The 15,282-nt window shown below is 39.5% G+C and overlaps 1 protein-coding gene across 4 annotated transcripts in view; it reads right to left on the reverse strand.

Moving 5' to 3' along the window:
* Nucleotides 1-989: 989 nt before the first annotated feature.
* The window catches only part of DERA (deoxyribose-phosphate aldolase), a 53,755-nt gene continuing 39,462 nt past the window's right edge, over nt 990-15,282 (reverse strand). For 2 of the 4 annotated variants that reach the window (XM_026070413.1, XM_026070410.1), the window contains 3 exons: nt 7,155-7,267; nt 3,300-3,449; nt 990-1,580 (listed from right to left, as the gene is read on the reverse strand). In XM_026070413.1, the coding sequence (XP_025926198.1) occupies nt 1,524-1,580; nt 3,300-3,449; nt 7,155-7,267 (320 nt within the window). In that variant the 3' untranslated portion in view covers nt 990-1,523. Of the gene's footprint in view, nt 1,581-1,616; nt 2,745-3,299; nt 3,450-7,154; nt 7,268-15,282 lie in introns of those variants that run through there. The other 2 variants (XM_026070411.1, XM_026070414.1) reach the window with 2 other exon arrangements.

Consider the following 15,282-nt stretch of genomic DNA (forward strand, 5'->3'; position numbering starts at 1 on the left):
GTGAAAATATTGTCACAGCTTTGTCTACTGAGCCCTAATTTTGTATATTGAGACCTAAACCAGAAAAAGCCAGAAAGCCTTGTATGAACTACTTCCCAGGAAATTAAAGCACATTTTTAGTACCAAGCATTGCATATAGGATTATGTTTTCTGTATATGCTGTATTCTCTAATTTCTTTTCCCATTTCAGCTTTCCTATCTTTCCAATATGTTTTGCAGAGCACTAGCAATTCAGATGGTTTAACCAGATAAATAACTAACTGAATTATTATCTTTATGAAGCAAGGATCACTTTGTAATAAATGTACCTTGTAGCTTGATTTACAGCAAAATCCTCCTTCTCTTACTTCCCTAATGAGACCTACTTAAGTCAGTGAGACTAGTCATGATGATAAGATAATTAAGTTTTTAGTACAACTCTGATTAGTGAGTAGAATGCAGTTCTGAAATAACGAATCTACTAGCTGCAGTCTGATAATCAAAAGGTGTTGATGATTTAGGTATTATTAATGTGCTCTGAAGAAAGTACTTCTTACATTAAGGATGTAAAAGAACAGGGAGAACTCTGTGTAGGACACAATTCAGATCACCTTTTAAATTAGAGTTGTTTTTAGATGGCAAAGTTGAAGTTCAGCCAGTATAGCAGTGACACCTGCAAACTGACAGTCAAAAACCCCTATATTAAAATGGAAAGATTTACATGAATGTGTTTAAAAATGAGTGGAGACAGGAATGGGAGCTTCCAAGCAAGTTAGACTAAAATTTTAAGAGTGAAATGCTTAAAAATAGGGCCCTGAATGCATAGTTAAGCACCTATATAGAGGTTGCTTGATTTTCAGTTGTTCTGATCACCCAGAGCTCCCATTAACTTCAGGAGCAACTGTGGGTACTCAGCTGTTCTAGAAATCAAGCCACCTTTATTCAAGGGTCTAAATATGGATGTCTGTGCCCAAGTTTGGGAAAAAGAAATACAAAAAAAAGGGTTTTGCTACAAAGGCATTTTATAAAAGAAAGTAAGAGCCAAGTTTCATTTTTTCAGGTTACAATGCTTGAAACTGAATCAACATAACAATTAATAGTGCAACATATCTGTGGCAGAAGATTTAGTCTGAGGTGAACGGAAAGCTGTTCCAAGAGCTGTAGCTCTTAATTAGCCATCTGAAACATTGCAGAGATATTTCATATTCTGCAACTGCAAAGTGTTACCAGGCCACTTAAATATTTTTCATAGTATTTCAGTGTTGCCATTAATAAGCTTTTCATGCTGGTCTGAGAAAGACTTTGCAAGATTAACTTTGCAAATCTGTATGTATTAACTATTTAACTATTTCAGAATTATCATTTTTTCTACTTTTGGATCAAGCACAACTGGCAGACTTGAGCATATTTTTAAATACTATAAAATATGAAGAAGGGAGAATTAGCCCTTTAATTCTATCATATGCACTTGCTTGTCAGAAGATGTGAGTGTTATTTTCTTAAAGATCTCTTTTATAAAAAGTAATCTTGAGTTGATTTTGTGCTTAAGCCATTGGTAGGTCATGGTACACTGGGTAATTGCCAGTCACATGGTGGAAAATCTGCAAGAAAAAAGAAAAATTATGATGGACTTATATATGACTATAAATTTAGAAGTGTTAAGAAAGTAACAACTTAAAGGTGCATCAGATGAAGATGATGGATATCTGTTTGTGTATGTGTACATATAAAAATAATGCAATATTACCTTTTTATTCTTGTTCATAGGATCTGAACTGAGGGGTCTTGTTGGTTTGCTTGAAGCAACAAGATTCTTGTTGCTTTTAACTAAGCTTTCAAAAAGAGCCAGGTAGAAGACAGCGCTGTACTCTCATTGTAATTTGATTTTGATGATTTCAGTCTTACTTCTAATATTCAAAGTATCCAATACGGTTTATGCTTTTATATGGTTCCTTTCAAAACATTTCTTTTAACTCTACTGACTTGGGGGATCTCCCCATTTTCTCTGTTTTGGTATAAACCTGCTTGACTGGGGCATTTTATCTTCTATGTTTTCAGATGCCCCATTACAGCAGAGTTTTGATCATGACTGGGAGTTTGGTGCAATCCTCAGGAGGTGAAAGCATCACACCCCTCAGAAACCAGAACAAGTAGTGCCACACTCACTGGCTGTCTTGTGAGACTCAGCAGCGATGGCAGTGGCGACAGGAAATCTCAAGCTGCCTTGTCAAGACCAGGGACATGATTTTAGGTCAAGAGCGAGGCAGAGACAGTCCAGTAGTGAACCAAGCCAGTTATTATTCTCGTTGCAAGAGGGAAACCCGCGTTTTCAACAGTCATGAATATTCACCTGACATCTTTCAGCTGTTCTGTATTTCTTAAGATGTGTCAGTCTTTCAGATGCTAGGGAAGGTGGGGAAAGGGAACAGACTGATGCTTTCTTTCCACCCAAACCCTTTACATCTTGTGTCCTCCCACCAGCAGCAACAGTACAAGGACTCGCATACTTTTTTCTTGCTTGGAGCTAATACCATCTAATCTCCTGGGCTTAATGAACATTGAAGTGAAGTTCAGCAGCCCTAATGGTTTAGTACTTCTTAGGACACTACAATTTGTTCATCTCTGCTGTATCCTTCAGGGATAGATTCTGGTGAGGTAGGTCACAGGTAGACAGGTCAGAACCATTCTTCCTATTGGGAACTACATGTTGCCACTGCAATTGCAACTCATACACTGTTTGTCTGCCAGGTAACACTGTGACGAGACTGCACAAAAACAAAAGCAATTAGAAAAATGAGGCTTTGAGGGATGCAATTGCTTTTCTTTCCCCAGGAAACAGTCAGTATGTGAAACTTTTCTATCAATCAGCAGTATTATATGTAGAGTGAGACATGATTTTCTCCATAGCATGGACATACAAGGGGAACAGTTGCAGCACAGTGATGTGGAGGGTCTGCAAGGTACTCTGAGGATCAGCTGAAGTGCCAACAGCTAGGAGTGCAGGTGAGCACACTACCATCCCTTTGCAAAAGACCCTGTATATGTACCAGTCGAGCCTCTTTGCTCACTGCATTTGTGAGCCTGGCCCAGGCAATTGCAAGCTGTCTGCAACACCGGAGTCCTGGATGCCTCCCCGTAACGACAGGCCAAATTTAAAGAAACACTGGGCTGGAAGTGAACTTGTCATAAATAACAAATTAGATGTATGTTTCATTATCTTTCAAACAGGACAAAAAATATATTCTGCAAAAACAGTAAGTCAGCACATGCAGAAAGATAACTTTTTCTCTCCACCAAGATGAAAACTGTTAATAACTGACCTGTTTCTCAATATCTTCCAACAAACTACTGGCACCCAGGCGAAAGAGCTCTGGTTTTAGCCACTCCACTCCTAGCTCCTCCTTTACTAGCATAAGCCAAGTAATAGCTTCTTTTGCTGTCCGAATGCCCCCAGCTGGTTTAAATCCAACCTTTATAAAGAAAAAAGTGGAATACATTTATTTTCAGTGATTATTGTCCCTAGAAGAGCAACTAACATTTGTGCACCTGCAGCCTAAAAATCTCTGAGATGTATATAACAAACTCTATTCTGAGTGAGTATCTGACTGTAAACACTATAAAGTCTGGACTAGCACTAAGAGCCATCAAGCCTCAGTCAGCGCTGCGAAAGATAAAATTTTCATCCTGCGCTGTTCTGAATTACCCATTCTCTCTCCAATCCCCAGCTCCTTGCTGTCGTGAGCAACAGCAAGTGGGGAAGTAACACTTTAGACCCCACTTCACTAAACGTTGGGAGCTGGTTTCAAGGTCCAAGAGAAGACTTTGCCAATAGCAAATATTAGGCCAAGGGATTTAGGCAGAACCTGGGATATCTGAGTATAACCTACTGCTTGTGTTGCAATCTAGTTCCAAACTTACAACAACAAACATGCATGCAATTATATAACATAAAAGATGCTGAAATAAAACATGGGATGTGACTGGACTCGTGTAGCAAGCAGCGAGAGATGATTGTACTTTATAAAAAGCCTGTGCATAATAGTTATACATGATTGGGGCTGTAAATGCAAATCTATTTAGTGCTTTTTCACTAAAATTAATACACCCAAATGGTACATTTGCTGACTTTGTGAACTATTTTCCAGGTGGGAATTGAATTGGATCTGACTTCACCAAAAATGGAAAGTTTTGTGCTTCCCAGGAACCGTAAAACTTCTCTCCCACCACATGCTGGATATACTTTCAGTCCCTTGATAAGAGATGGGTGTCATATTTGGTCAGATGAACTGCCGTGTGCCTCAGGACACACATGCCAGGAAATACCTGTCTTTAGGGAAACACATTCTGGAGTCTATGATCCAACCTCCCGTGCAGAACCAGCAACGAGGTGACTCAACAGGTACCCCCTAATGCCAGTCTTTTGGTCACATGCCATTTAAACACATCTCATTCTGAGACAGAGCTTGTGACACAAAGCTATCAAATGCCTGTTTAAAAATTGCGTGCAGCAGTTTAATAAATCCTTGGAAAACAAGGAGAATTGGCAACAAGTGTTGCTGCATCATATATCAGGAAAATCTGAACCATCTGTGTAGCAGCACATAATGATTCTTTTTATATTTCCCTCCACCATAAATCTTTATCTTGGGTAGTCCTTTCCCTTTAGCCTCCTTCTGCAAGAATTATCATTCTGATTTCTGTGCATACACTCCTGAAACCTCACTGCCTTAAAGACTTCTTTGTATCTTCTAGATATTTTAGTAGAATCAAAAAGTATCATCTGTCATTTAAATATGTTTGGTAATTTTTATAGTGATTTCAGGAAAAACAAACATAGAATAAATCCTTCTCTCACACTGAAGCATTCTGATAACAGTATATTTCCAATAAAATTATAAAGAATAATAACAGGAAGAGCTTGATAAATTCAAAACACAAAGACTGTGTTTATGTGGATGGATGGATGGATGTGTGAGTGTATGCATGCATCTGTTAACATTAGATTTCCAAAAGGAATTTAAACCACAGCAACTGGAAAAGCATCTTCTAGACAATAAATGAAAATAGTATGAATGTGTTTTCCCTCAGGAAGAGAAATTCTAATCAAATTCACATTTATATTTCTTCCTGCAAATATTACAGCTCTTTCAGATAATTTGTAGCAAAACCAAGTAAAACTCAGTTAATAAAATAATAAAAAACACCATCTTCCCCTTTAAGCAAATGCTGAAAGCTCTTTTCTTTGCAAAAAAGCTGACAAAGACAAGCTTCTCCTCTCTTCGATTTACCAGCTTTCCAAATGGCACATCTGACTACCATAAAAATGCAAAAAGGCGAGGAGGGGGTGTCATTTAATTCAAGAGCAGTATGAAGTCCAGCTACCACCTTCCTGCTGTTTCACAGCATTTCATTATTTTGCTTAATAAGTTCATTTCCTCAAGAATTTTCTCTTCACCTTATATTATTAAAAGTAATAAGTTTTTCTGGATTGGGGGTTTTCCCAACAGAAAAACCAATTTATGTATGCCCTTCAATAATGACAGGAAAAGATTATTTCCCATTATATTGCACACTTTTCATATCACCACCACAGCTTATCATTCAATAAATGTTACTCTGCAACTTGTTCCTTTTCTTGAAGAAGTTTAATTTCTGCATTAACCTGTTTTTCCCAGGCAACGCCTTGCTAGAAAGCATCTCTACAGCAGCAAAATTAGATTGTTAAAGAAACCGTTTAGAAATCTCATCACTGATAATATTGTCTTCAGTTAATAAAAGCATATAAAGTCAGTTTACATCTAATTCACTCACACGTGTGCACACAGACATAAGGACTCAATAATACATTTATACCATGAATGCGTTCTTTTAAAGCAAAAGGTAAATTCAACATTTATTACCAATTATATCTACAAAGCTTGTGTTAATGTAGCAAAGCCTCACCTTTGGCACATAGCTTGTATAGCCCGCACACGTGCTGAGGGGAGGCACCTGGTCTGAGGGACCTTCCTGAGGCTGGCAGCAATGCTGTTCCCACACAAGCAAGTCTATGGGAGCTTCTGGAGCTGCTGTGCGTTACAGGCAGATGCAGGCTGGGGAACGGAGGAGTGGGAAATGGCCCAGGGGTCCACACTGGCCTCGTCTAGACTACCATGGAAAGCAGATGGAGGCGCATCTCACCTGCTGTCACATGCTCCATGAGCTTCAGCACCCACCAAAGCCAGCTCAGACTCCATCCCACTGCTTATACCATGCCCTAACATCACACCGCCAACAGCTGCCTGCAGAAGGACCAGCTGGAGAGGTCCCCAGAAACGGGAAGAGCATCTTAGTTATCGACATGCTGTCCTTCCCCCAGGGCATAGGCACGGAGAGAGACCACTGCCAAACACCTGCACTGGGTCTAAATGGCAGGTTCCCAGTTGTCCAAGGATACAGCAGATGCAAAAGGGGCTTAAGGCTTCCTCTGATAACTTCTTTCTTCTCTGGTGCACAGATGGACACACAGGCAGCCCATCACAGGGTCTGCCCTAAGCTCCTCACTACTGCCCACCTCCACTGACATGGCATGACCGTGACCTGAGGGACACATGGGGTGTCCCAGGATGTAACACTCCCCCTGCCCTGTCCCTGCTCCCAGGCAGCTGAATCCCACCGGTTCTGCTTTACTCCCGACCAGGGAGTCAGGAAGAAAAAAAAAGCAGAATTTATCCCTGGGGTAAAGTCAGAAAATACAGCCACATACACTGGACAATGGCTGTAAATTTGTACAGCTCCACGGAAGTTTATGGAGCTGTGCCAAACACTGTCAACTTCAGGTCGGAAATTACCATTAATTGAGGTGACCATTTAAACACCTTAAATGGTGAAACAAATTTCAAAAACAAGTGCAGCAGGGGATGAATTAAGATTGCATGTGCTTTTAGGGAATGAAGTCACAGCTAGTCACAGGAGGGAGGGCAAAAAGGTTTCTTGGTGGGTTTTTTTGAAAACTATATAATTGTTAGCAAGTGAAAAGAGGAATGTGAGAGAGAAGTCCCACTACCTATTGCTCATATTATCACAGAAGCTAACACATGTGGATTTATATGCTCTGTATTTTGAAACTACTATTAGTCTTGTTTCCTTCTGAATAAATCTGTTTCGTTGATCTTTAGAAAGGTAGCAAGAATTACCTTGTTGCCAGTTTGCCAGTAGAAATCCCTAATGGCTCGCATCATGATTACTCCGACTGGAAGGGTAGCATTTTCAACTTCTTTTCCTGTAGACGTCTTTATGAAATCAGAACCTTAAAGGAAGTAAAAAGCTTTACTGTAGTTTCAGAATAACAACAATGCTGTGCATATACAGTTCATGCCAAGTATGTCCTCACATCTTACAATAATTCCGAAGTTTTCCTTTACCTGCCCCTGCGGTGCTGGTATTAACTCTACTGTGGCTGAGGCTAAAACAGGAGACTAAGGTACCCGCTATATTTCAGAGCAATTAAGATGTCCTGGGGGCCAAATGAGCACCTCAGCACTTAATTCTTTGCTCCAGCTATCAGACCAACAATCTCTTCAAGACATTCCTGTATATTGTATGTTCGTGTATGGACACTCATATATATGTGTGTGTGTGTATATATGTATATCTATATATACATATGTGTATATATATATATGCAAACATACACATGTAATAGGAATTAATCACAATAAGGCAGATGATTTTCTCTGAAAAATGTTTGCATATGAATCAACATTTTTATATTACCACAAGGACTTTTTGAATAAAAACAAATTTTCATCAGGTTTTTAATTTAACTTTGCATCCATTTAGTCTCACATTTGACAGTCAGGTAACCTATCTCCCACAGCTCTTTAAGGTGAAAAGAAAGAAATCCCACGTGTATTTATGAAATCAGCTGTATGATACTGTAAACAGAAGAAAAACTCCTTTCTTATGTATTTTGCAATTGTAATATTGCAGTTTACTCTATTTAAAGCCATGGACTGATACAATGCAAAAACAAGGTCAAAAGCATCTGTGCTATTTAAAGAAGCAGAGTTAGTGTTGGCTTTTTTTTTTTTTTCTGCTTTCTCATTTGTGTACACTACTGTCCTGTCCTACTGTATGTCCTGAATTCATGTATAGTGGTTTTATATACACTTGCTGTTCTGGGTTGGCTTAAAATGAATCCTGCAACACTATATTCTGTTTATAAAAAGCTAACAAACTCCCCCTGCAAAACGGTCTGCAGTGTCTGATCCTGCATTGACACAATACAATCACAAAACTTCTTTAATTGCATTAGGGCATCCTTCATCCCTGGGAACCTACTTCTTGGAAAAGGTGTACTGTGGGATCATTAATTATCAAAATTAATCGGGAGGAGAAGAGGGATAATTCAAACACAGTGCAATAGTGCATCATCCACTTAAGTCAATTGGAACTGCATCTGCTTCCACTTCAAATCTGGCGTAAGGTCTGTTTTTTCTCTTCTTTGAATGATGATGCCTCTACAACATCCTCTAGAGTAAGAAAGAGAAGTTTCAGTCCTGGCTCAAAGGCAAAGAGTTGCCTGACCACATCTAGACCATGTGCTGCGGCACACTCCGGAGCCCCATCTTTCTGATGAAGCCTGGCACACAGCTAGGTCTCAGCCTGATGGGAAGTTGGGACAAAGCCAGGCAAGTTTCCGGGTCCTGTAATTTATGTGTAATCCAACTGTATCACTAGCATTGTGCCTTGTAACACCCAGGTTTTCTCTGAAGGTTTCCAGTCTAGGTACTAACTCAGCCCATTGATGTTTAAATTGCACCAGCCTACGACAATTCCCTTCCTAAATAGAAATGCCTACTCAGGAACGAAGATCTAATGCCAGAGAAGGTGCAATATGAAAAAGAGGCAATTAATAGTTATTGAGCTTTGCAAAGAACTGTGCACATATGAAAGACAGCTGAGTTACGACTTTGGAGCTACTCCCTGTCAGAGATGCACTATGGACATCCAATAGTCATGCTAAAACAAATAATAGTGGAAGTGAAACTTTAACATTGCCAAATGGTATTTTTAATTTCCCTTTTGAAATGTAGTGCTTAAAGTCCTTCAGTGCAATACTTTTCATTTTTTTCTAGTATAAGGTAAGTCAAAGCTTTTATAAGTCTTATAATTACAAGTCTCTATGGTACAGTTTCATTAAAAACTTTCATTAAACAACAGCTGCCCTTGTATATGGTCTTCTAATCAATTTGGTCAAACAGAATGACTTCTAATCAGCTGTTGATAAAAATAGAAGATGAAATTTTAATTCTAATAGATTAGCCACAAACTCAAGATAGTCTTCAAAATCCATCTAGCTCTATTCTCCAGTGGATTTAACGACTATTCAGCAACTCATTACTAAATAGAACAAGATGAACATTTTCCAGTTCATTAAAGAAATGTACTATGTATTTTTGCATTGTCCTCATGATTCGTTACAGGGAGTCTTAATTACAAGATAATGGATAATGGTTATTAAATGCAGACTCCAGTAATGAAGCTCTATTCATTTGCGAGCCTCAGAGACTGCAAAGAGGGGAAAATAAAATTACTAGCTTCAAAAGATTAACGGATCAAATTATTATTCAATTTTGAAAATCTCATTCAGACTTCATAGAAACAAGAAGAGATTAAAAACTAGTATTAGTAGAAAAGTACTGCATTTATATATTTATTTTTAAATAATATCTTAAGGCTATTACCAGAATAATCAGCTTTAGATGTGATTATTAGACAAACATACAGCCAATTTAGTAGCATCCTCTAACAATGGAAACAATGCATTTTTATTTCCTGAACAAACTCTATTTATGATACACAAGCCGGCTAGCAGGAATCCATACAGAGCCTTGCAGAGCACGGAGGACGTATGCTAGCAGAAAGCACTACGATGTAAGGTATTATAAACGTTTGTGCCTCACTGATGAAAAGAGGGATTTAAAAAAAATCAACCGCTGCTTTAAAAAGTACATCATTAAGAAGAATTTATGCCAACCTCATAATAATAACAGAGTTTCATCAATTCTATTTCTTATTCTTGTTTATTTAAACAAAAACCTAAGGAAAGAAATTCAGCAAGAGTTTCATCTGGAAATTTAGGTGATCGTTTAGAACCTGAAATTTATCACCCATCCTCCCATCATCTTCTTATAAATGTATACATACATAAAACAAGGCTAATGTTGAAATATATCCTGCATGGATTTTTCCTTCCTTAGGATAGGTTACATGATTCAATGAAATATTAAGTCACAGAGTTTTTTTTTTTTTTTTTAAAAAAGTCTGTCAAGGTAGATTTCTAGGACCAGTAAGCCTGGAAAAGGCCAAAGAAAAATGCAAGACTCTCCCAGTGTGAAACCACAATAATCCATTGTTTTTCCAGTGAATTTAGTATGATTCACTGAATCAGTAACGAATGCAGACATCAAAGCCTTTCTGAAACACAGCAGCACCAGCCACCTGTTTCAGTGGGCTTTTTGCAAATGTACTAAACCACCTGCATGTGACACATTACAGCACCGAGGCCCATGAAGCACAAATGCATCAGCCTGATTTAATCAGAGATGGAAATCTGAATAAGCCTTAAGATATTTGAACAGCACCACAGGCCATCAAAAGCAACTGAGCTCCCAGCCCTGGTGACAGCCAGGCCACTTGGGCTGCAGTCACATGTCTTGTGAAATTAGGTAGAATATTTTAAGACATAAATTCCCTCTTCGCTTGCTTTCCTACACCCTACGCCACTGTACTCCAGCAAAGGCTGTTTAAACTAAGCCAGCTGAACTTGCACATGCTAAAAATGAAAGCAATGTCTTCCTAGCTTGTTCTCTGAGTCAGTACCTAGAGGTTAAGATGAACTCCGCTATATTATGTCTGGTTTAGGTATTTATACAGCATTAGTTACCATGGCACCTGAGCAGATGTGTAGAAGTGAGGTATACAGAAGCCAGTGACTTGCCCAAGGCCTCTCCACAAGCATTTGGCAAAGCAGGAAAATGAATGTCCTGGTCACCCGAGGGCCAGAACGCAGCTGCCGCGACTGGCCCATCCCACTGCTATCCCCCACGTCATTTCAAAACACCACCAATGTTCCCAGTCCACGTAAAACGGAATCAGTCAGAGCACGAGAACTGGAGAACGTTAGTTAGATGACAGCATTCAGGAAACATATTATGGTTCCATAATTACGCAATAAGGAATAATAAGCAGCACAGCAATTGTAAAGTAATCACAACCTTTTGGTTGTGAAGTGCCTCAGATGCCCTTGGGGAATGATTATCTCCCGATAACTGCAGACTCTGTGCTTTTGCCTTACTCTTAATAAAGAACAAAGATGCATTTAGCAATTTTAAACAATAGTTCAGAGAGAGACACTTGCAGAGGGACAATTATTCCATACTACTTTGTAAGTACTTGCAACAAACACAGATGTATCTTGGTTGCTGTAAGTCAGATAAAAGTATTTGGCCATACAGTGTGAATATATGCCTTTAAAAGACCTTCTAGGACCAGTAGGAAAAAGACATGCTGCTGAAGGGATCTTCCTAACCCCCTACTGTTTCTGCTGACATTGCAGCAATGACAAAAAATATATACAGTTCCAAGAGCAAGTCATCTTTTTATTTTAAGAGTACCTAAAATTAGGGTCTTAAGATTCACACACAATTAGCCTGACTAGGAGCTACTAGGTTATCAGCCCTCTAAAAATGAAAGGCAGAGCAAGACATAAAACATATAAAAGGCTAATTCCTGTCAGTTGAGTCATCGTAATTGTCCACTTACATACTCTTATCCTATTCCAGTTGCAAGGTAAAATATATTTCCTGCTAGCCTAACTTTGCCATTGAGAAGGACAAGAGAATACACAGCTGTGACGAGTCAGTTAAGCAGTAACTCACCAAGTAGCTTTAACTCCATCACACATGGCTACGCTGCCAGACCACTTGCTTAGCTGCCTGTGCGTGTTTTCATGTGCCCGTGTCTAAGCTTCCATTCTTGAAAATACTGGCTTATAACTTGGTCTTTTGTGAACTGGATACTTTGTATTTTTTTTGAAAAGTGACTGCATGAATAAATAAAAAAATCACATTGTGGGGCTCCATGTTTAATGTCTGCTTACAAATAAGACCCTTCTAATGACCCATCCTATCATCTTCGCCTGGGTTTCAGGACTCAGAAGGGATGCTTCCTTTCTTGTACACCATCTCCAGTAAYAGGCATTCTGCAGGCCAAATGATGCCCTTAGGAGCATTTATGCATACACACGAAGGGACAAATTATTAAGTCCATACTTATGCAWAATTCCTTGCAGATGATGTCTGAAAGAATTCATCATTGCTGAATTATGCATAGCTTGCAAATGCACTATTATAGTGCCTACCACAGGTCTCCATAGGATACTATTACTTAATTAGTAGTAGTTTCTTGGGTGTTCATTTAAAAGGCTCCTTTAGAGGTTCAAAAGAAAGATCTATACCACCTTCTGTTGCTGTGCTATACAGCATCAGCTCTTTTTATTTTTAGAGCATTTCTTCCAACCCAATGCATATTGTGTATGGTGAAAGAGATGAGCAAATAATTGACGTGTGGTCCAGTCTCAGAGGCCCAGGCTGGAATCCCAGTCAGTGGTGGCTCTTGGCTTTAGGCTTCAAACCAGACTCAAGGCCAGGAGGAAACATGTTTCCAGGCTCCGCTCAAATTCCCAGGCCCAAGCAGCATTGGGACATGCACAAGCGCAGGAGTGGTTTAGACAGTTATGCGATGCTGGAAAAGCCAGGCCTTGTCCTCTCCAAAGCAGGAGCAGCAGGATACCTTCCCAAGAGCTACCAGCAGGACCACAGTGAACCTTAAGGAATTCCTGCATTGTTATGCCCTTGTTAAATTTCATGTTTTTTTACTGAGATTCTAATTTTTCTTATTTCAAACTGTGTACCATGTATTACACCCAAGGGCTTTACAGTGCATTACCTATATTAACCTTATTTCATTTTGCAGATGGTATTACTGTAAACCGGTTAAGCAGTTTGCCTAATGACACACAATGAGCCAAAGGGAGAGAGGAAGAAATAAATCCATGTATCCCAACACCTACTCCTAACCTTACTACAATCACTGGGAAAAAAAATACACATTTCCCCTCACCTTATCCAGTCAAAATGCTTTTTCCTTTACAGACTATTCTGCATGGCTCCCCTCTGTTTTTGAGCACAGGCAGTATGTAGCAGACACCAGGCAGGAGAGCAGTGGAGGCTGAGCACGGAGCTCATGCTGGACATGTTGTGTCCAGTGAAGATAAGGGAAACATGGCTTTCATTCTCATCACACGACCAGTGACAGCACAGGTTGCTGCCAAAAAGATCTTGGAGCAACATAAAGGTTGTCCTCTCCTTCCAGATTAGATGCAGGCACTCAGGTTCTCAGCACCAAGCCAGATGTTGGTGCTGGGCTGGGTGAAGAAACAAAATATTGTGGGAGAAAATAAATTTGATTTGAAAATCTTACCTATTAAGTTTCTTTTACAAACGATGCATCATTTGCTTGCTCACATTTAAAATAATCTAAACAATGATCAACTATCATAAACTGTGACACAATTAAAACAGCTCTGAACCACATCAGGCTTCTCCCTTTGTCATTCCTGGTTTTGGATCAATACATCTCAAGTCTCTCAAAATTTTGTCCAGTACATGATATATTACAAACTGAGGCTAAAGCCCTGATATATTTACCAGTAACAGCACTATGATTTGGAAGAAAATAATAAATATGTATAACTAGCTTAGAATCACAGCACCACATGGTATATTGCATACCGTGTTTTAGCAAACAGATTTAGCTTTGTCCTTTTTAATGTTGATGGCAACTTTGAAACTAATACGTTAACACTAAAACTCAGGTATGCTTATGTATTGTCTATTAACTTGTGACAAAATTATTCAAATTGAAGAAACAGCTCCTTAAAATGCACTTGGAGATACTCCATACTGAACAAAGCAACTAGAAAATTAGTCTACTTTATCAAGATTAGAAGGTGCTATGAATTTTAAACATTTTTTAAAAAGATACATAATACAGCCAAAATCATGACACTTCAATGTCACTTTGAGTGGTTTTCAACCTTTCATGATAAAAGCAGTTTAAGATCCTGCTCTGACTCTAATGCAGAGGAAGTCAGGATTGATTTTTGAGATTTAAAAGTCATGTCTTAAGGCCACAGCCAGAATCCGTCCAGCATCCAGCCTCCTCGTTGTGCACAAGACAAACAGCCAGCACCAGCCACGCTTGCCCGCTGCTCCCTACATGCAAAAAGGCAGCTGGCACAGAAGCAGCTTCTACAGTTTTTCAGCGCTGGGGAGATTTCCAATATCAAAGGAGTTTCCCAAGAGCACACTGTGGCCAACGTCTTGCCTTTGGCTTTGCCTGAAAAACAGTGAAGTGCCAGATCTCACCGGACTGCAGCTTGTAATTGTCTTTGTTGCCTCCTTGCTTTCATAAATGAGGTAGAATAGGTTCCCTACGGGCTTGCACAGAACGCTGAATACTCCGGTTCTAGCAATCATGTGATTACTAGGAAAATGTTAGGTATTTAGTTTAATTTTTATGATACTTAAAAGCCTTCAATACAGTCAACTTTGGAACAAAGAGATTCTGCTGTGGATCACCTGGATGCACGTGCTGTGCACTCTCCTGGTGCTACAACTACCAAAAGGGTAACACCCTGGAAGGCTTCAGTAACACATACAGTAGCATATTGTGAGGCAGGGTTGTTAAAATGGCAAGCATTTCACAAGCTATTCTTTTCTTTCCAGTTATGATTATTTTTAAAATGCACCTTCCTCCCTGGCAGCTTCTCCTTCCCAGGAGCCCCCGTCAGAGCACTTCCTTCCTCCTTCCCTACCTTGATACTGCAGCATCTGGCAGAACAACCGAAACCCACGCGTGGGGGCTGCAATGTGTGGGAGAGGATCCAAGAACTCTCAGCTGGTAACAGATGCTCCCACCACTACCTGTAGGGTTGTTTTAGGAGGTTTCTAGCTCATCGGATGGCCTGAATACCAACCTACCCCCGCCTTCCCAAAGCAAACAACAAAAAACAAAACCAAAAACTCTGCCTCTGCAACCACACTCTGTAGGAAGCAAGTCTCTGCTGGGGGTCAGGGAAAGACAGGCTTTTTTTTTTTTTTTTAAAGAAACCTTCCCCCCCCAGCTATATTTTTAATGTTGCTTACATGGCAAAACTAATAACTTTATTCCAAAGGGATGCTTTATTGAGACCTG

The sequence above is a fragment of the Apteryx rowi genome, unplaced genomic scaffold (assembly GCF_003343035.1).
Source record: "Apteryx rowi isolate R43461 unplaced genomic scaffold, aptRow1 scaffold_31, whole genome shotgun sequence".
NCBI lineage: Eukaryota > Metazoa > Chordata > Aves > Apterygiformes > Apterygidae > Apteryx > Apteryx rowi.